Genomic DNA, 23,194 nt, shown 5'->3' with positions numbered 1-23,194 from the left:
TAGATGTCCTTTAAAACTGATTTTGAAACAACGTTGCAAAATAGTTGTATTTGTAAATTGAGACAACGTTGGTATCTAACGTTGGATCCACGTTGTTGGTTGGGAAATGACCAAAATTCAATGGTCATATCAACGTCAGAACCCAACATTGATTAAACGTTGTCAAAAAGCATGTTGTTCCAACGTTAAGTTTGAGTAATTCAACGTCAGGACCTAATTCAGCAAGTTCTCAAAGTTGTTTTGATGTCTTATGCCTGCTAGGACTGTATCTTTTATCATCTTTTCAGGTCTTTATTTACACCAATGTACGTAATATCGGTATTGGTATTGACAAAATCCTAACGATATACAACATGCGTTAACTGTCTAACCCAGTGTTTAACCCAGTGCTTCTGAATTATTTTCTGTTACGCCCCACTAAGAAAAAGAAAATAATATGTCCTATATTAACAACAAAGAAAACAGCATACAGGTATTTCCTTGTCTCCCACTGTAGTCACAGTGAAGCCAAGTGCTACATATGCTTTGTCATATTCTTTTGTGTAAAAAAGCATGTTCTCTGAGGTCACACACGCCCACCTGACATTGCACCGCCCCTCCCCCCCAGCCCTCTGGGTGGGCCGCTTAACTAATTGAGAAAAACTGCTCTATCCGATCAAATGTCTCCCTGCAAAAACCCCACAACGCCCATTGTCCTGACTTTTTCGTTTGATAGACATGTCGACATCATGATTATCTTCATCGTCCCTCATTTCCCAAAAAAGAATTACAGCTGTATAACATGTTGCCCCACAGTCATATGTGTAAAAGTGGCATCAAATGGGAAATATAACTCTGTGTGATATAGTAAATGACAGTGTAATGATAAATCGGATAACAGGTACTGTTTTCTTCTGTTGCTTCCATCTGACTGAAGCCGAGAACAGAATGCCTGCCTTTCCAACTGACTCACTTAGATGGAAATACACCCTGGTGGTAAAAATGAAGGTACAACTCCCAACATTAATGTTTGTTAAATAAAATATAAAGGCTCTTAAAAACAGATCCCTTACTTAATGTGACCAGACATTACAATGTCAGTTAGAAAGAACACTTAAAACATTATTGGCAAATGTGTAAATTCACAAGCTATATGACATGCAATGTTTTATAAAAAAATATGCTTCAACTTTTGACCAAGTTTTTTTTTTTTAAGTCAGACAAATCCCGGAAGGACTGATATAGACCTTTAGAAGATGCTCGTTGCCAGCCTTTTTAAAAAGCTTAATCACCAAAAAAAAAACATTTTAATGTATAAATCATGCCATTTATTTTGACCGCACACACTCCTTTACCCTAACCGCGGATGATTACCTGAAAGGGTAAGAGTTGCTATACAATCAGTGATCAGGTCAATGCATACACCAGTTCAAAGATGAGTGAGAAGACTGACTGGTGGGCTCGTTGGTAAATTTCAATTCAAAATACACCTTTATTAGACTTTAGATAAAACATGAAAAGGAAACATGAAAACATGAAAAAAATGTTTGTGTTTAACATTCTAACAATATAATTGCCTTTGTGACAAAATATTGTAAGATGTACTATGATTGATCACGATTACCATATTTTCCAGACTATAGAGCGCAGCCACTAAATTTTAGAAAATTAACTTTTTCCTATATATTAGCCTAGACCAGGGGTGGGCAATTAATTTTTACCGGGGGCCGCATGAGCTACCCGAGCACTGCTGGAGGGCCACATCGACAATATTTCAATTAAATTTTGCTCAATATTATTTTTGATATATACCGTAAGATAAATAATAATAATAATAATAATAATAGTAATACTTCAACATAGTGTGTGTAACAGCATTCCATGACTAATATATATAAATTAACATTAATAATAAATGACAGTAAAATAAGCACACGTATGACTGAGGAGTCATAGTGTAACTTTGTGTGGTGTTTGAGTTGTCCGACTTTTTGTGTGGCCTTAAACGCACCAGTGGTTTAGTGCTATGCGTGTTGGTGACAGATGACAAGTTGGTTTTGGCCTGGTTTGTACGGCAGAAAATGACTAGTTTTTCGAGATAGAATTGTTTTACTCATGTTTTTGGTGTGGTTATGTCCGAATATAAACAGTTTTGTTCAATAAAGTGATCGATATAATTCCTGTCCTCGAAGCATCTCGATAGACGTTACAATAATTGAACGGTGTTCAATTGAACGGTGTTGACGAACACCATTAGGGCCGCTTGTTGTCACTGTCACTCAAAGTTGCATTGCAAAATTCCATAGAATAAATATGTTTATTTTGTTTAGAATTCAGATGGGATTTGATTTGGTGCGCGGCATATACTTGCTGCGCGCAGCAGATGCTTGAGCAGTGCGCAATTGCGCAGGTACGCACCTTAGGTGAGGGGACGTTGCTTTGCAGTTCATGTGTTGTTGAAAACACGGCATTCCTCATCAACTTTTCTCTTTTTGGCGTCTCGGGTGTAAACCGTGCATCACTTGTCGCTGCATGTGCACCTTCACTCGCAGGTTACACACTGACACACGCCCATAAATAATACTTTTCAAAATAAAAGCAGCACAGTTGTATTGCGCGCAGGACATAGATGTTTTTTCAACTTTATTTTGTAATTGCAGTTGTTCACATTCACTCACAATCACGCATACGTCCACACGGAAGTAATACAAATAACGATTTTCAAAACAAAAGCAGCACCGTTGTATTGCACACTCGACATAGATACTTTTTAAAATTTATTTTGTAATTTATAATTGGCCTCACGCGGGCCGGACAGGGACGCACAAAGGGCCGGATGCGGCCCGCGGGCCGCAGAATGCCCAGGTCTGGCCTAGACCATAAGCCGGAGATATATACATTGCGAAATGAGTTATTTACACATAAATATATTGTAATTGTACCTTACCTTAATTATTTCCCAGCGGTGCCTGTAACACGGCAGCAAAACACCTGATCAAACAAAACAGACCCACGAGCTGCGAAAGCTAGCTCCCCAATTAGCTAAACAGACTCAATAACTTTACGCAGTGATGGCTTGGTGAATTTACTTAGGAATTTGTGAAACTGAAACAATACAAATAAAAAATCCATTGTAAAGTAATAATACCAACACAGACACTCATCAACATGTGAGCATATTAGCTAATGCTAACGACGCTCACTTGATTACATTAAGATAGCATGTACAGATATGCATGAAAACACTCCTACAGACATCACACATGACACGGTTTGGTAAGTATAAAGGATTTAAGTTGTATTGTAAAACTTACAAACATTGTTCGGAGTGATGGATGAAGCATCCATCCATACGAGTAGAAACGCACAAACGGCTAGCAGGTGGAAAAACACTTGTAATTCCGGTTCAAAGCTCTAAACAGAAGGGCACTGCAATAACTGCAGTGAGCAAAACTCGTCCAAAAGATGGCACCACAGTACAAACAATAACCCACCTTTTCAGTGTCTTTATTTATTTTTTGAAAACTATTTGCATTATGGCCATCAGCAAAGAAAAGTCCATAAATTTGACGCACCTTTTTAAAAGCTGCAGTGTTCAAAGCGTAGGAAAAAAGTAGCAGCATGTAGACCGGAATTTACGGTAATCAAAAGTGTGAAAAATTTGATTTAAAAATAAAAAAGACAATTTTATCAGACTTTTCCAATGTTTGGAGAAACCATCGTTTGACTCCTTTAACTAAATATGATGGTAATACTATGTATTTGAACATAAAACTACATACATTATGTCACAAAATGATAATCATGCAAACACATTTGAATAAAATAGATCTGTACATCTTAAAGAGCCAAATATTGATTGTATAGCCATGCAATTCATACAGCAGCAGTTATTGTCCTGGAGACTCATCCAAGGTGTAAAAATGGATCTGACAACAAAACATAAACATTAAGCAAAAGAACAGACGGACAGCTCTTGACTGCTAGGTAGTTAACATGACTAACAGAGGACCCAATTGTGACTCACTATTTCAATTGGAATTTCAGAGTCTCAACTCCTGAGAAATGCAGGGAACTGTTAGCACTCACCGGACATCATTTTGCTGCTGAGGTTTTTTCTGCCCAACCAAGTTTACTGTTCTCGCTTGGATAGGCTTCTCTTCTCTGAAATACACAAAATAAAAACAGTTTGTCAGTTTATGTTTTGACTTTTAACAAATTGTGGCAAAAAAACTATGCTAGTTGGCAATACAGATATCTGTTTTATTTAATGTTTTTCATTGTTGATATGGAACTCAGACCAATATTAGCTTGAACAGTGAGAACATTAAAACAATATAGGAATATGTTTAACAAACATATCTGTTTTCTGCAAATGAACTCTTTGAACTGAAAAATTAGAATGTACTGTACTGTATATCCTGCTGAGAACCAACATCCTCTCCAGGGGACATTTGCTTTTGATCCTTTTCTCTTGTCAGAGTTACAAGTTTTGGAAAAAATATCCTTGTTATGCAAAACGCAAATGTTCACGGTACTCGAACTACCCTGACCCTTAACAGGCTATGGTGCACCCAGGCCAGCCGGGAGACATAGTCTTCCTAATGTGTCCTGGGTCTTCCCCGTGGCCTCCTACCGGTCGGACGTGCCCTAAACACCTCCCTAGAGAGGCGTTAGGGTGGCATCCTGACCAGATGCCCAAACCACCACATCTGGCTCCTCTCAATGTGGAGGAGCAGTGGCTTTACTTCGAGCTCCTCCCGGATGACAGAGCTTCTCCCCCTATCTCTAAGGGAGAGCCCCGCCACCCGGTGGAGGAAAGTCATTTTGGCCGCTGTACCCGTGATCTTGTCCTTTCGGTCATAACCCAAAAATCATGACCATAGGTGAGGATGGTAACGTAGATTGACCGGTAAATTGAGAGCTTGGCCTTCCAACTCAGCTCCTTCTTCACCACAACATATATATATATATATATATATATATATATATATATATATATATATATATATATATATATATATATATATATATATATATATATATATATATATATATATATATATATATATCAGTGGCGTGCAGTCACTAGAGGCAGGGGAGGCGGGGCCTCACCTGCCATCATGGAAAGAAAAGAAAAAGAAAAAGAAAAAAATTTTTATTAAATTGTTATGTGTATCCAGTGATTATACTAAAGTTATTTTCCATTTAACTTCACCAGTTTTAGATTATTTTTATTTTTATTTTCACATTTGCCGTTCAAATACTGAGAAGAGACGGTGCGGTGATCAGCAGCCAGTTGAGGCACTTGTGCCTCACCATGGATTGCGACTCGGCTAACTGCTGGCTTGCTGTGCAGTGAGACCGTATTGCTATATGAATTATATTAAACATTTCCATAGTTTAGTTAGCTGAGGTATATAATGTACAGTGTATTTTGTCAACAACTGTATGTGTGTAACGTATTTTTAGTGCTGAGCGATCATAAATCTGCTGCAGAGACACACTGTGTGAGGCTCGTATCATAACCCCGCCTCCTGGTGCCAAGCACCTCCGCCGCAGAATGCACCGCCCGACGGGAGCACCGCGGCCACACCAACCAAAGCCCACACCCAAACCCTCCACGTGCAAGACCGAATCCCCCCAAAAAAAGTCACTTAACAAGAAGCTAAAAAGTGCAAAAACAACAATGCTCGCGCCGGAGGAGCCGTGAACGAGTGCAGGGACACAACATTAGGTACACCTGCACTGCAGGTTCATATGTTTGTAAATTTGACTGTGATGATGCAGTCGTGCCTCACCAGACATTAACCTCACCGCACGCCACTGATATATATGTATATATATATATATATATATATATATATATATATATATATATATATATATATATATATATATATATATATATATATATATATATATACATACAGTATATATATACCTATACATATATATATATATATATATATATATATATATATATATATATATATATATATATATATATATATATATACATGTATAGATATACAGTGCTATTGATTTCAATTTCACCACTATTTCATATTTATTTTTTATATTCAAACTGTCAGTTCTCTTGTTTTCTCTACAAACTATTAATATTTTTCTCAAAACCTTTTCCTTCTTTCCATTGCACATTTTACAGAAAATTGTGACACATAAACATAGGAATCGAGGTGTGTTTTGATGCCACGCAAACACGGTGCTATGGAGTAACATCAAACGGTGACTAGAGACCTGTCAGCGAATGCTACCTTGCTACTGGGCAACTTTATGGATTATTATATAACTTAAATGTTTCACTTTTTTGAGTGGATTAATATTGGCCTATGGATTACTGGATCGCTAGACACTGGACTTTAAGGGTCTTGTAAGGAGGAAATATTGTTGTTTTATAAACTTTTGTGTGGTGTTACTGTCTTATTTGTGATTATTTAAAGCTAATTATCACATCTTAGAACTTGGCGATATGGTAAAAAAATAAATAAATAAATAAATATATATATATATATATATATATATATATATATATATATATATATATATATATATATATATATATATATATATATATATATATATCACTTTTTTTTTTACATTCTTTTTAACCGGCCAGTTTTATAGCATCTGTACTAAAAACCAAATAAAGTAGGTATTAGTTGAATGTTTTATTACCAATCTAAATGAATAAAAAATTAAATTAAATGAGAAAAACACAATAATATTTTACCAATACATTTGAGTTTACATGCTTACAAGTAAAATGAAGCACGTACAAGTCATTTGGGAAATGTTTGGCTTGTTTTGGAGTTAGTTTGGAATTTTGAGGCACAGAGATGGCCCCAAAGGGGTGCAGGGCTGCCGTGTATCGAGAGTTGGCCACTGGCTGGCCCAGCTCCATGGAGGTGTTTGTCAAATGCAAGGTAAACATGGTGTTCCATTTTCCTCTCAATGACAGCATCTCAGTCATATTACGCCAATTTCCGCAACTTTACGCATTAAGATACTGTTTTTAGCGAACATTATTCCGTCCGCGATTCCATTGACGCATAAATTTATGATTCTGTACCGTGTAACCTGAAGTGGGGCGTTAAAAGTTTGACTTTGATTGGCTGTTCAGTCGTGTTTTTTTTGTATGCTTTGCAGCAGCGCCTGAATGAATTTGACAGCGCGTGTGTCATAAATACAACGGTCAGCTGGATAGAAAAGTACCGATATATATACACATATATATACATACTGTATGTGTATATATATATATATATATATATATATATATATATATATATATATATATATATATATATATATATATATATATATATATATATACTGTATATATATATATCTATATATATATAGATATATATATAGATATATATATACTGTATATATATTTATATACTTATATATATATATATATATATATATATATATATATATATATATATATATATATATATATATATATATATATATATATATATATATATATATATATATATATATAAATGATCAATCGGTTATACTTGTATAGCGCTTTTCTACCTTTAAGGTACTCAAAGCGCTTTGACAGTATTTCCACATTCACCCATTCACACACAAATATATATACGTTAGGTCAGGAAAAAACACAGGCTATGTAATCCCTACAAGCCTGTTTCGCAGGTTTCCCTGCTCTTCTTGGGATTTTATTCTTATTTATTTACTTATTTATTCTATTTACTCTTATTTATTTATTTATTTTAAAAAAATCCCCTGAAGAGCAGGGAAACCTGCGAAACAGGCTTGTAGGGATGAAACCACAGAAACCTCGACTACATATACAGTATATATCCATCCCATCCATCCATTTTCTACCGCTTATCCCTTTTGGGGTCGCGGGGGGTGCTGGTGCCTATCTCAGCTGCATTCGGGCGGAAGGCGGGGTACACCCTGGACAAGTCGCCTTTTTTTTTTTTGTCTTTGCGCTATTACTATTGATATGGTCAAGTGGTTTGAATTATTTTCAATCCATCCACTCATTTTCTACCGCTTGTCCCTTTCGGGGTCGCGGGGTCGCGGGGTGGCTGGAGCCTATCTCAGCTGCACTCGGGCGGAAGGATTATTTTACTTGACTTCAATTATGATTTCCCATGTACTATCCAAATGCTGTACATATTCTAAAACAGTATACGCCTACTGGTAAAATTGTCCCGGTCAGTTAGTGGAGGCCTAATTTGTACTTTAATGTAACATTAACCGTTAATTGTTTTATTTTTTTCCCCCAATATGCAGTCATAGTATGCAGCTCCTGCCTGTTATGGCAGAATAAAAGTACATACACAGAAACACCAGATAGCTCCTACAATAAACACTGGATGAATGGTTTGTTGCATGTGTGCCTTTGTAAGGAGGAAAAGAAAGTGTGTGAATCGACTGACAAGTCACTGCAAAATGAAGATAAAGTGCTTAAACAATAATATTCATCTCCGTGAGCTACTATTACTTCAGTGGGTAAATTTTAGATGTAATTCCAGTGCAATGTAACAAATACAGTTAATAACTGTTTTGCAATAAATAAAAGCAAAACATGCAACACACATTTAACGTTACTCTAGTTATGCTTTCTCCTAGGGTTCTACTGTATATGTATCTAAGAGGAATATTACAGCGTGTATAGACCAAATATTTGATCATTATACAATATTGTTTCAATAATTGAAAATGTTGTCCAACTTATGAAACACTAGAGTATAAAGTGTCTGTTACACACTGCACAGTATATACATAAGCATAGTGTTCAGTGTTTCCCACACATTCATTTATTTGTGGCGGCCCGCCACGAAAGAATTACGTCAGCCACAAATAGTTTTTTTTTATGTTAGTTTTTTTTTGTTTTTTTTTTGTTGTTTTTTTTGTCCTGTCCAGCTTCTCAGGCAAATCATATAGTTGATGTAGATGCACATATAGGATGTTCAGATTTACTTTACAAAAGAGAAGTGTAGGATACTTCTCTTGTTGCCTTATTTGTATTTGACCACTACTGTTTTCTGTTTATTTGTTACTGACTGTGGCAGGACACCTCTGCCTCTGTTTCACTTTATGTTGCTGGTAAATAATATGGTTGTAGTAGTAGGCTAAAGTTAAATGATTTAGTATGCACTAATTAAAGGGGCAGAGCTTTAAGAGACATTTTAGCTTTTATATTTTATAAGATATATGTGTAAGAACCACAATTAATAAATATATTTCAGTGAATAACTTATTGTTCAAATCTGTATATAAATATGTACATAAAGTGTTGTAATTATATTGTAAAATGGATGGATGGATGGATGGATGGATGGATGGATGGATGGATGGATGGATGGATGGATGGATGGATGGATGGATGGATGGATGGACGTTTAAAACATAACTGTTATTATTAATTAGTAAGTATACATTTTTTTAGCCTTTTTAGAGAAAATCATATCATTGTAGTAAATTATGCAAATTACTCGATTAAGTCATATGACCACGCCCATATCCACCCCCCCACCGCCACAGGTATCTTGGCAGTTTATGGGAAACACTGGTGTTTATACCTATATTAATAAAAAAACACGCTATATCTGCTATATCTCTGCTATATCTATGCACACTGTAAACTCACCAGGCTTAGTCACTTTATGGCAAAAAAAGTACATATATACTGTAAATATATATATATATATATATATATATATATATATATATATATATATATATATATATATATATATATATATATGTGTATATACGGTATACACATATATATATCAACATCTCTCCTAGGCTTCAAAACACTTGATCATACTGGAGCTTACAGTGCCCTGGGAAGAGCGGACTAAGAAGCCAACGAAAGGAAACGTGCCAAGTACCAGGAACTGTTGGAGTGCAGGGGCAGGGGTTGGAGAACTTATTTGAACTCATAGAAGTTGGCTGTAGCTCATCAACGTCACCGCTGCACGTCAGCATATGTGGATGAAAAAAAAAGTACTGGTATATTTTAAAGGCAGTAGTAACTTTTTTAAATCATTAGTACCGCGGTACATTATTAGTAGCAGTTTACCGTACAACCCTAGTCCTACCACTGCACAACAAACCCGAAATCAATGGAGTTAACTGCTGAGATATTTTTTTTTATCATTCATTCTGCTTCGGTTGATGAATAAAGAAATAACTACACGGAGAAGAAGCCGCCACAGACGACTTGTGTCTCTCGTGAATGTTTTGAAAGTATGTAGCGTTAATATTTTCACATTCGCAAGCTTTTCGTCAGCTTGTGTGGCTAGTTAGCTAATGTTACAAATTATGCAAACTTATGCAAAAAGTGGATACATTTTTCTGGCCCTCCCTGGGTGAGTCAGCACCTGAAATCCCTCGCTCTGAAGGGGCTAGATTCATACTCCCTACCCCTCATTATGCCTACTACCCCTATATGAAAAGTGTCGTTGGGAAACTACTACACTCACAGGAACGCACAAATTTAGGATAAGGCAAAAAAGTAGGGCGAGGGGGTGTATTGGGACTGGCCCGTAATTTGATCTTTTAAAAGGTAGAACACGATCTAATCAAGGTGTTTCCTTGCCTTTTAAAAAGCTAGTTTAATCCCAATTCATGCAATCATTTGTTGTTGTTTTTAGAGCATGTAAACAACATGTGTGTGTATTAGGGATGATGTTTGATAAGAAATTATCGTGTTCGAGCCTATTATCGAATCCTCTTATCGAACCGATTCCTTATCGATTCTCTTATCGAGTCCAGATAGGTTGTTGTATATGGAAAAAAACACACAATATTTGGTTTAACAAAAGCTCACTTTTATTATATAAGAAAAAAATAAATAAATATTGACTGTTACCCCCCTAAAAAAATAAAATAAAATAAATAAATATTGACTGTTGTTACCCAAAGTATATTAAGTGGTATTTTTCAGAAAAACAAATATATACAGTAACACAAAAACAACCTGTCTCTGTGATCACTATAGGTGTATAAATAATAATATAGTGTTAAATAAAATCAGTCCCTTGGGCACAAAACTGAAAATAATACAGCTCTCCAAAAATTGCACTTCTGCTGCTATTTGACATAACTGTTTGTTTTGATGTTTTGACATTTTTGCACTTTATTTCTTTATTGAAAGAAAATTCTATGAAGAGAAAAGTTGTTTGCAAATGTGGTTACAATGCTAAAAAATGAAAAGTTAAAGCTAAAAAAAGAAATACACTTTATTGAGTTAACATTATTTCTTTATAGGGGGAAAGATGTGATGTTATGAGCTAGGGAAAATAACAACTACACTACCCAGTATGCAACGGGAGTGACGAGCATGCGCGGTAGCCCCGAAAAGTGTTGTTGCATGTCGCCACCCCGCAGCTAAGAATTAAGTTATGAGCACGCTGTGAAAGTAAACGTCAAGAACTCAGTCAACACGCCTCGTCTGCATTATTTATAATTAGACAGACAACACATATACAGTGTGATTTTGTTTTGTTTACAAGGAAAGAAAAACAAAAGTTAAAAAAGGGAGATGTCATATATGTTGTATATATATGTATGTGCTGCGGTTGCTTTAAGAACGTTGCGACAGCTGCCGTAAAGGAGGTGCGTTGCTATGTTTCCGGTTGGTCGTAAAAGTGTTCGTCATGTGTTTGTACCCTGCTCAAATCTCTCAGTAAAGTTATTCATTGGATTATACCTTTTGTTTTGAACTTTATTACACCTTGGAGCGCTTTTTCCGGTCCATTGTTTTCCTGCTTTCGCTATCTGCGCCTAATGACTGAGCTACGTGACGTCATTTCTTGTGATGTCCCACGGAGCATTTCTGGTCGGGACGAGATTCGAATAAAGAACCAACTCTTTTTCTTTACTATAGTGGTCTCGATAACGGGTACCGGTTCTCAAAAAGGGATTGGAGTCCGAGGACTCGGTTCTTTTCTTATCAAACAACCTGGAAAACCGGTTTCAAGTATCATTCCTAGTGTGTATGAGGGGTAGGTTAAGGATGGACTGCTACGCAACTATATTTCATTCTGATGATGACATGTATCATGTCATTTATTAGATAAGGCTATAGCTGTAAGTTGTTTTGATTTAGTTATTGAAAACAAGTGTAACTAAGCCTGAGATCAATTAAAGCAATACTCTGTTGAATATTTATATGACCCCCGGGCCACTTTGTGCAGGAAAAGCTGGGTCCTGAGGTCAAGAAGGTAAAGGACTCATGACAGAGACAACTTTACATGTGAACTTCCAACATAGATGTCAATCCTTGGAGGAAACAGGAGTACAGGCAGAATATCTACACAATTACAGGTTAAATGTAAACATTACATAGAAAGGCCTGAGTTTAGAGTAGAACCCAGAACCATTGTGCTCTATGTTTGCACACTCTGGCTGTTTTTCCATATTTGGTTCAGATTAAATGAACTGTGGTGCGCGTTTGGTTCCTTTGAGCTTCCATGGACCAAAAGCACAGAGCAGAGTTCAAATGACAGCGAAAAGCATAGCAAAATCACAGAAATATAACAGTAAATAAAGCCCCGCACACGCGTCAGAAGCAGCAGTTCTCTGTGGCGTGTGTCTCTCTCTGTGTGGGTGAGTGTTGCATGCAGCGGCACTTATAAAAATACATTTCAAACTTTTTTGTGACATCTCAGCAGGTACAAAATATAGTGCAACACAAAATAACTAACATATTATACCAACAGAGAGCATTTTTATTTGAAAAATGCGTTGCGTGATATTTCACCAACGCTGTTCAATCAGGTTGTGATTTTATGTTTTCAAAGAACATCCTTTGTTCTGATAGCAGAACTGAGTGCTAAGCAAAATAGACTTGTTTCCTGAACATTGTTCTAGACCAGAGTACTGAACTACAAATAGAACACAGCCTTAAAACTTCTTACCCAATGTGGGTATATTGTAAGTATACATTATATTTAGTACAGTGGCACCTTAACTTTAGAATGCCCCAACTGTTTTAAGGTAAGAGCTTTCTCTTGGCTGATTGCTATGCTTTAAATTGCAAGCTAAAATTTTAGTTAAAAGCATGGTATCAGTAGAATTTGAGTAATTGTAGTAGTAATAGTAGTCGTTAGTAGATCAATAGCTAGTAACCCACAAACTTTTGTGAATAATTTGCCATCCAGTGAGACACAATCAGAATGAAGCAAATGCCATTGGAGTACATGACAACACTGATGAGAGGTAACGGTGTTGAAGGCAGTACTTAAGACAAGTTAGGACATGTACGTGCTGACAGTCACCCGTATTTGCAGCCTCTACAGTATGACAGACTGAATCCTCAGCTTCAAAATGATGCATAGCCACTTAGAGCCGGAGATATATACTGTAATATCGGACATTTCCTTCTTTAGATGCAATGAATCGATCTTCCATCCCAGTGCAGGGCTATTAGTCCATGCAGTGCTTAAAATAGAACAGAAACGTAGAGCTGAAGGAGCGTGCAGCTTTTGGTGGGTCATCTATCTATCTGTACAGTATGTATCTCCTTGATTCTAGTGCAGCTTTGAGCAGATTTATTCTACGAAAAAAGGCTTTCTTCATGCATTCTGTGGTCGTGGTGAAAGTGGATGGATTCAGTTTCACTTCTACACTAATTGCAATAACAGACAGTTTGCTGTAACGAAATAGGGAGGATCAGTCACTCCTGGTTTAAAAATGATGTTAAACAGGCACCTTTTCCACACTCGGTTTTAGGCCTACTGGTTTTATAACAGCCTGTGTAATGTCTGTTTGCAAGAGCTCTGCCCTACATATCGTGCATAAGGCTGGGAAAAGGCTCAACCGCACCCCAGAGCTGGAAACAGCAGCTGTTGAGATGGATGCTGCACAGATAAAAGCCAACAGGGAGGGTTTCACTTTTACTATGTGTGCCATGCCAGGCTTCAGTGAGCTTTTCTGCTATTGCACTGCCCACCTCCCACTGCATCTGTCAATGAAATGCTTCAAGATAAAAGCAAACACAGTCCACCAGACTGAAGCATAAGCATGACTCATAGCGCCGATGCTAATGAGACAAGTGCAGATGAGAAATTAGTTTCTGTTTCTTCAGAGAGAGGAGGAAGTGGGGTGTGCCGCAGACACACGGCCCGGCTTCTTCCTCAAGTTACCAACAAAGTGCTCAAGTGATTGACTTATTTTTGTCCTTTTTAACGCTGCCACCTATCTGGACTGCTGGACTATGTGTGTGGCAGCATGTGTGTGAGTGGGGGGGAGCTAGAGGATACACACACATAAACACATGCATGGTTACAGGCAACAGTGATCCTGATGCTGAGGCACTACAGTATAGACAAAATGGGAAGCAGCTGAGTTCGTGCCTTCCTCACATACACACACACACATGCTTGTATTTCTGACCTTCTTGAGACCTGTGAAAATCGCCTCCCTCTTTATGACCACCCTTTCTAGATATATAAGTTTTGTATGTACAACATTAATAATATATACAAACTATGCAAATGTAAAAAAAAGTAAGCTTTTAGTAAAACAATGTTTTAAATGTGTTTGTTTGTAATTGTTTTTTAATCTTCAATATTTACTTAAAGTTATTACAGTATGTCTCTATATATACATATTTATTGTTTTAATTGACTGCGTGGGTTCCCTCTGGGTACTACGGCCTCCTCCCACCTCCAAAGACATGCACCTGGGGATAGGTTGATTGGCAACACTAAATTGGCCCTAGTGTGTGAATGTGACTGTGAATGTTGTCTGTCTATCTGTGTTGGCCCTGCGATGAGGTGGCGACTTGTCCAGGGTGTACCCCACCTACCACCCTAATGCAGCTGAGATAGGCTCCAGCACAACCCCCCCAATTTGAAAAATCCCTTCTTTTTTGGGAACACCCTAATTTTGATAGATTTCACCATCAAGCTTGCAAATGAGACATTCTCTATTAGATGCAATGTTTTTTTCCGTATTGGCACCATAATTTCGGTCCTAACTTGTTCACCGGTCCTCATATGGGAGGTACTTTTCCTTGTTGATGTCTCAAGAAGGGTAGAAATACAAGAACACACACACACACACATACACACACACACACACACACACACACACACACGCACACACACACGCAATCTTTCTATGGCTTACTTTAGCATGGCCTCCTCCTTCGCCTCTTCCTCCCGTTGCCGAGCCAGCACAGCCATGATGATCTTCCTCTCCTCGTCCGTCAAGTGGCTCAGGTCCGGCTCCGGGATAGCCTGGGCGACGGGTGGACCCCGAGGGCCTACCGAGGAGAACATCTCGCCTCCTCCCTCCTCCTTCCCCTCGATTGGGAATCACGGATAGCAAAGCCCACGGATCACGACATGGCCCACGGATGAAGCGGCGGTTGGAGCGACTGATGCGGAGTTCCCATGGCGGCAGCGGCGGTAGTGTAGTCGCTGTTAGGGACGGCGGTAGTGTGGCGGTTCCGTGCTGCCGTTAGCAGCCTCGCTTCTTCCCGAATGCTGCACCGGTGTCTTCCACCCCCCCACCCCCTAGCTCCCGCCTGCCCGCCTCTCCCCTCCACCACCTCGGTTTCACGGGGAGCCCATTTCTCCGGCGGTCGGTGTGGACGACGGCACACGCGGGGGGATACGATCCGGGTTCAGAGAGGTGGGGGGGAGGGGGAGGAGGGGTGGGGGGTGGTGGTCTTGAATGGCGGCTTGCCTGTCTGCGTCGCTCCCAGGCAAGGCGGACGCTGGGTGCTGATGCTGCTGTCAGGGAGACGGGGGCCGTCAATGGGACCGCAGCTCCCTCAAGCGCGTTCACTTCTCTTGCAGCAGGAACGCGCCGCCCTAATTTAAGAATGGGGGCTCCGCCACTCGCGGGGAGGGTGGGGGGGAGAGAGAGAAAAAATGCGCGCTCACGGCAGCCTGCGCCGCACGCATCAAAATATAGGGTTTCCTCAGGGGCGAGATATCAGGTCTTCCCGCCCCCATCTGACTGTTGTGTTTCTGTCCATTTACTATAAGTCTTTTTTATTCTGAGGACATATTGTGAACATTCCTTGTTTTAAGTTAAAGTCAAATAAAAATGATTAATTATGTAGCTTATTACAGCTCTTATGTAGTCTGCTCATCGTCTCCTTCTGTTTTGGTGTCTGTCTCTTTAAGACGTGAAAATTTCCCACGAGAGACCATGCACCTTTCTATGATTGGTCAGCTTTCAGAAGACTGTAGCAGGGGCGGATCTAGAACTACAGAAGATCTAGGGCAGGGACAAGGTACCTTTTTGGCTGAGAGAGCCCATCCATTCATCCATTTTCGGAGCCTATCTCAGCTGCATTCGGGCAGAAGGCGGGGTACACCCTGGACAAGTCGCTACATCACAGGGCCAACACAGATAGACAGACAACATTATTCACACTCACATTCACACACTAGGGCCAATTTAGTGTTGCCAATCAACCTATCCCCAGGTGCATGTCTTTGGAGGTGGGAGGAAGGTAACCCACGCAGTCACAGGGAGAACATGCAAACTCCACACAAAAAGATCCCGAACCCGGGATTGAACTCAGGACTACTCAGGACCTTCGTATTGTGAGGCACATGCACTAACCCCTGTTCCACTGTGCTGCCGCTGAAAGAGCCATGAAAGACAAATATTTTAAAATGCGAGAGCCATGTAATATTTTTTAACACTGAATACAACTAAATGTGTGCATTTTTAAGTAAGACCTACATTTTATATATAATAAGTCTCTTATTCTTTTTAATTAATTAAAGTGGCGACTTGTCCAGGGTGTACCCCGCCTTCCGCCCGATTGTAGCTGAGATAGGCTCCAGCGACCCCCGCGACCCCGAAGGGAATAAGCGGTAGGAAATGGATGGATGGATAATTAATTTAACTACTGCCTAGTTTCTCTTGTTATATTCTTATTTGTATCGTTATATTTGTAATCTTATTGTTGCTTTTTATTTTTATTCTTATTGTTATATTTTCTATTTCATTTTAATTTATACCCCCATTATTTACTTTTTACTTTTTAAATTTGATCTCAATTCTGTACACTGCTGCTGGAATTTTAATTTACCTGAGGTAACACTCCTGAAGGACTAAATAAAGTACTATCCATCTATCTATCTATCGATCTATCTATCTGTCTATCTGTCTATCTATCTATCTATCCATCTATCTAATAACATTGTTTTTCTGAAGCTAACCAATAATAAATAAAAGACTTCTTACCAATAATGCGACATCTTGAACAGGTGCGGTATAAAACGGATGGATGGATTAAAATGCATTAGAATGTTTTATATTTTGAATGTTATTTTTAACACTGTGATTTCCAGCAGAATTATTCATTACTTATCATGTTAAGCAATGTCAGCTAAGATTTATCTGAGAGCCAGATGCAATCATCAAAGGAGCCACATCTGGCTCGAGAGCCATAGGTTCCCTACCCCTGATCTAGGGGTTACAGTCCTAATGGGAGATGAAATATTCCACACATTTTATTTACTTTTTTAATTCCACAACACAACTTTTGAATCATCATACCATTTTCATGATGCAATCTAACACTGCAAATACAGTCAACACCTGGTTAAAGTCCAAATACAATTTCACTTAGGGTGGTTGGATGGCAGTAGTGTATAGATCAGGGGTGTCAAACTAATTTTAGTTCAGGGGCCACATGGAGGAAAATGTATTCCCACGTGGGCCGGACGAGTGAAATCATGGTATGATAACTTAAAAATACAACTACGACAACTTTAGATTGTTTTCTTTGTTTTACTTTAGCCAAAAATGGTCAAGATTTGCAGGTGACAAACCCCAAGATGCAGAGATGGCAGGCGCGATGGAGGAAAACGTGACTTGAATGTCCAAAGGAATCAGAATCACAGGATAACTCCAGACAGGAGACAGGAAACAGCAAACAGATAACATCTAACAATACTGAAGCAGTGACTTGAGGACGAGGCAGGCATAAATAGTAGCCGGCTGATTGACACCAGGTGTGGCCTGGCTGCCAATCAGCCGCAGGTGAGGGGAAACAGTGCTCTGACAAAGATGTGTGACGCGGTCACGAAAAAACACCAACACAACAGGAAAAGCCACTAAAATAAAAGTGCAGGACAGGAACTAACCCAAAACACAGCAGAACACCAACAAAAGGGCACAGCTTGGCCTAAACAGCCGTGACAAAAATAGAACAATCATATTATGAAAATGTACATATCACAAATAATCCTCTTGACAAAACACTTCAAGTTAGTTGAACATTCTGAGGAAAAAATTGGTGCCGTTTCAAAAACACCATGAAGAACACAATGAATTTAGACTTAATCTCAGTGTATCCACAAAGCAGTTACATTTTAAGTCACAGCCCATCTAGGATTGAACAAAAAACAAACTAAAGCATAAATAAAAAACCCTCTATGTATCAACTACATAATTTGTCAAAACCACATAATAATCCTGCGCTAACTCAACAAAACATACAAACTGAGGTAGAAACTATTCAAGAGGGTGGAGTTACTCCCTGCCTTCAAGGTATGACTGTGCATTAACAAACAAATAAAAGCTGTGCAATGTGTGAACAATTAAAAAAATTAAAAAAATTACTTAAAAGACTGACAATATTGCAGTAAATCACATACTGTTCACTTTCTTTAAAGTTGCACAGAAGACAATAATTTTCACAGAATTATAACAATGTGTCTCATGCAGCATTTTAAAATCTGACATGCTCATCATCGGCCCCAAATCCCTCACCAAAACTGCTCACAACTCCCACCTCTCTGTCGACAACTCCACTCTGTCCCCATCCACTCACATCCGCAACCTCAGAGTCATTCTGGACAATAACCTCTCTTTTCAACACCATGTCAACCACATCACAAGAACTGCTTTCTTCCACCTCAAAAATATTGCCCGTCTCCGTCCATCCCTCTCCTTCTCTGCTGCTGAAACCCTGATCCATGCCTTCATCACCTCCAGACTTGACTACTGTAACAGCATCCTCTACGGCTCATCTTGCAAAATTCTCAATAACCTCCAATACATTCAAAACTCTGCCGCCCGCCTGCTCACCCACACCCGGTCCCGTGAGCACAACACCCCAGTCCTCCAGAAACTCCACTGGCTCCCCGTTCCTCACCGGATCTACTTTAAAATCCTCCTCCTCACCCACAAAGCCCTCCACAACCAGGCCCCCTGCTACCTCACCAACCTGCTTCACCGCCATACCCCTTCACGCAGCCTCCGCTCCTCTGATGCCAACCTTCTCTCCCCACCACTCAGAACCAAGCTCCGGACCTGGGGTGACAGAGCCCTCTCCATTGCTGCTCCCACCTTCTGGAACACTCTTCCCAAACCCATCCGTGACTGCCCAGACCTTCCCACCTTCAAAAGCCTTCTCAAAACACACCTCTTCAGATCTGCTTTTAACCAGTGATTAGTGATTATTGTTCTGTGTCTTGTAATGTCCTGTCTTGTAATTGTCCTGTACTATTATGTATTTTACAATGTACTGCTTTTATATTTACTGTATTTTATATTATTATTTTAAACTGTTTCATATTTTAATTTTGTTTATCCTGTAAAGCGTCTTGAGTGCTCTGAAAAGCGCTATACTAAATAAAATGTATTATTATTATTAAGTGGGGTTACCAATTGTTTATTTTACTCCTGTTTGTTTTATGTTGGGTCAAGGGGGAGGAGTCTTGGCACTGCTTTACCGTGTACCTCTTGCTTGGTGTATTTGCTCGTCCAAAACTATTTGCTTGCCTAACAGAATTGGGATTGCGACATCCAGTGGACACATTCAGAACAGAAGTTTCTTTTATTTAAAAATGCAGCTCAATTTTACACTTTGCAAACTCATCTCGCAGGCCTGATGCTGCCCACGAGCATCACACCATAGTCTATACCAGGGGTCGGCAACCTTTACACTCAAAGAGCCATTTTGACCCGTTTCACAAATTCAAGAAAACAATGGGAGCCACAAAACTCTTTTGAAATTTAAAATGAAATAACACTGCATACATAGTTTTTTTATTTGCTTTGTGCTATGTATAAACCAGACACGCGGCCCGCGAGACGTTATTTTGCGGCCCGCACCTTAATATGAAAATGTAATGTTAGTGCGGCCCGCGAGTTTTATATGAATGGCGCTTGACAGCGTCATACTTGGCAACCCTCCCGATTTTTCCGGGAGACTCCCGAAATTCAGGGCAGCTATTCTATCGGATGTCTGCTGATTTTCACCCAAACAACAATAATAAGGGCGTGCCTTTAGCGCCCTCTACAACCTGTACAAACAGCGTGCCAGCCCAGTCACATGTTGTATGAGACTTCTGCAGGCACACACGAGTGACTGCAAGGCATACTTGATCAACAGCCATACAGGTTACACTGAGGGTGGCCGTATAAAATAACTTTAACACTCTTACAAATATGCGCCACACTGTGAACCCACACCAAAAAAGAATGACAAACACATTTCGGGAGAACATCTGCACCGTAACACAACATAAACACAACAGAACAAATACCCAGTATCCCATGCATCCCTAACTCTTCAGGGCTACATTATACACCCCCACTACCACCAAACCCTGCCCCCCCCCCCCCCCCCAACTCTGCCCCCCCACACATCAACCCCCCTTTCCCTCCGTGCGTCGGTTGAGGTGGACGGGGTTGGGGGGGGGGGGGGGGGGTGTTTGGTGGTAGCGGGGGTGTATAATGTTGCCCGGAAGAGTTAGGGATGCATGGGATTCTGGGTATTTGTTCTGTGTGCTATGGTATTTAAAAAAAAATACAATCATGTGTGCTTAAGGACTGTATCCCTGCAGACTGTATTGATCTATATTGATATACGGTATAATGTAGGAACCAGAAATATTAATAACAGAAAGAAACAACCCTTTTGTGCGAATGAGTGTGAATGAGTATAACTGGGGGAGGGAGGTTTTTTGGGTTGGTGCACTAATTGTAAGTGTATCTTGTGTTTTTTATGTTGATTTTATAAAAAATTAAAAAAAGAAAAAAACAATTTTTTTCTTTTTTTTTTTTTCTTGTGCGGCCCGGTACCAATCGATCCACGGACCGGTACCGGGCTGCGGCCCGGTGGTTGGGGACCACTGCTATAGACCATAGTCTATACTATAGACTATGGTGTGGTGCCGAGCGAAGAAGTACTCTTTTGCAAAATGTGTTTATACCATTAATGTGTTTATACCATGAGTCCTTTTTGACTCGGGGCGGCACATGGGCTTAATATATATATATATATATATATATATATATATATATATATATATATATATATATATATATATATATATATATATATATATATATATATTAGGGTTTTACGGTATACCGGTACTTTTGTTGTATCGCGGTACTAATGAATAAAAAACGGTACTATACTCTGTTTCAAAAGTACCGGTTTCCACATTCTCACGTCATGACATTGCTGGTTTACGAGCAGAGGAGCATGTTTGGCAGCGCACAATCACGGAGTACCTACAAACAGACAATGTGTGTAGACAGAAAAGGGAGAACGGACACATTTTGGCCTAAAAACTAAAGATGAAGGGGAAGATATAACACTGAAACGCCCTCACGAAGAGGTGCTTCAAGACATAGCTAGCTAGCTAGCGCCGAACGTCCATCCGCAGTCGTCAGTGTTTTAGCTACTTTTATATCACCATTCCTTGCCTCCATGGCGACGAATAAAGTGTCTTACAAGTATCATCGCTGCAGGACGAGGAATAGCTCAACATGCTTCACTACACACCGTAGGAGGATACGATAGTTAACCGAATGCAAACAAATGCCATGGGTGGATCTACATCTAACATTCACTGTAATGATAACAAGTACAACAGCGTATCTAGTCGATACTATGATTACATCAATATTTTTTATTGTCACAAAATCTTTTTTCCTTTTTTTTAGAATTACATTATGTTTATAAACTCAGGAAATACGTCCCTGGACACATGAGGACTTTGAATATGACCAATGTATGATCCTGTAACTACTTGGTATCGGATCGATACCCAAATTTGTGGTATCATCCAAAACTAATGTAAACAACAGAAGAATAAGTGATTATTACATTTTAACAGAAGTGTAGATGGAACATGTAACGGGAAACAACCAGATATTAACGGTAAATTAACATGTGGCTTAATAATCAATTTTCACAGCTTGTCCCTATGACAAAATCGAATGAGAAATGACACAATATGTTACTGCATACGTCAGCAGACAAATTAGGAGCCTTTGTTTCCTTACTTACTACTTAAAGACAAGTTGTCTATTATGTTCACTATTTAAGGACAAAATTGTTCTTTGATTACAATAAGAAACATATGTTTATTGTACCGTAAGATTTTTTGTTACAATAAAGCCAATTATGCAATTTTTTTGTGGTCCCCCTTATTTAGAAAAGTACCGAAAAGTATTGAAATACATTTTGGTACCGGTACTAAAATATTGGTATCGGGACAACCCTAATACATACACAGTTGTAGTCAAACGTTTACATACACTTGTGAAGGGCATAATGTCATGGCTGTCTTGAGTTTCCAATCATTTCTACAACTCTTATTTTTCTGTAATAGTGATTGGAGCACATAATTGTTTGTCACAAAAAACATTCATGAAGTTTGGTTCTTTTATGAATTTATTATGGGTCTACTGAAAATGTGACCAAATCTGCTGGGTCAAAAGTATACATACAGCAACATACATTATACTTTTTGGTGATGTAGAAAAGTTACAATCAAATCAAATTAACTTAATGGCATGGCCTCTTGTGATTATGATTGATGACACCTGTTGACTTCTCCGAGTCTATTTAAATAGGGCTCATGCGATGCAGTCATTAGACTTAGTTACAGACGCCACAATGGGAAAGTCAAAGGAACTCGGCACAGATCTGAAAAAACGAATCATTGACTTGAACAAGTCCAGAAAGTCACTTGGAGCCATTTCAAAGCAGCTTCAGGTCCCAAGAGCAACTGTGCAGACAATTGTTGGTAAGTATAAAGTGCATGGCAAAGTTTTGTCACTGCCACGATCAGGAAAAAAACGCAGGCTGCTGCTGAGAGAAAATCAGTCAGGATCATCAAGAGTCAACCAAGAACCACCAAAAAGCAGGTCTGCAATGAATTGGAAGCTGCTGGAACACAGGTGTCAGTGT

General features: G+C 39.0%; 1 protein-coding gene across 1 annotated transcript in view; it reads right to left on the bottom strand.

The window, feature by feature from the left end:
* The window catches only part of LOC133656992 (regulating synaptic membrane exocytosis protein 1-like), a 115,205-nt gene extending 99,354 nt beyond the window's left edge, over window positions 1-15,851 (bottom strand). Inside the window, exons 1-2 of the mRNA XM_062057879.1 lie at window positions 15,136-15,851; window positions 4,069-4,143 (exon numbers count right to left, since the gene is read on the bottom strand). Coding sequence (XP_061913863.1) covers window positions 4,069-4,143; window positions 15,136-15,287 — 227 coding nt within the window. The 5' untranslated portion in view covers window positions 15,288-15,851. The remainder of the gene's footprint in view (window positions 1-4,068; window positions 4,144-15,135) is intronic.
* Between the last annotated feature and the right edge of the window lie 7,343 nt (window positions 15,852-23,194).

This window comes from Entelurus aequoreus, linkage group LG09 (genome assembly GCF_033978785.1).
Source record: "Entelurus aequoreus isolate RoL-2023_Sb linkage group LG09, RoL_Eaeq_v1.1, whole genome shotgun sequence".
NCBI lineage: Eukaryota > Metazoa > Chordata > Actinopteri > Syngnathiformes > Syngnathidae > Entelurus > Entelurus aequoreus.
This window is presented reverse-complemented; position numbering and strand designations above follow the sequence as displayed.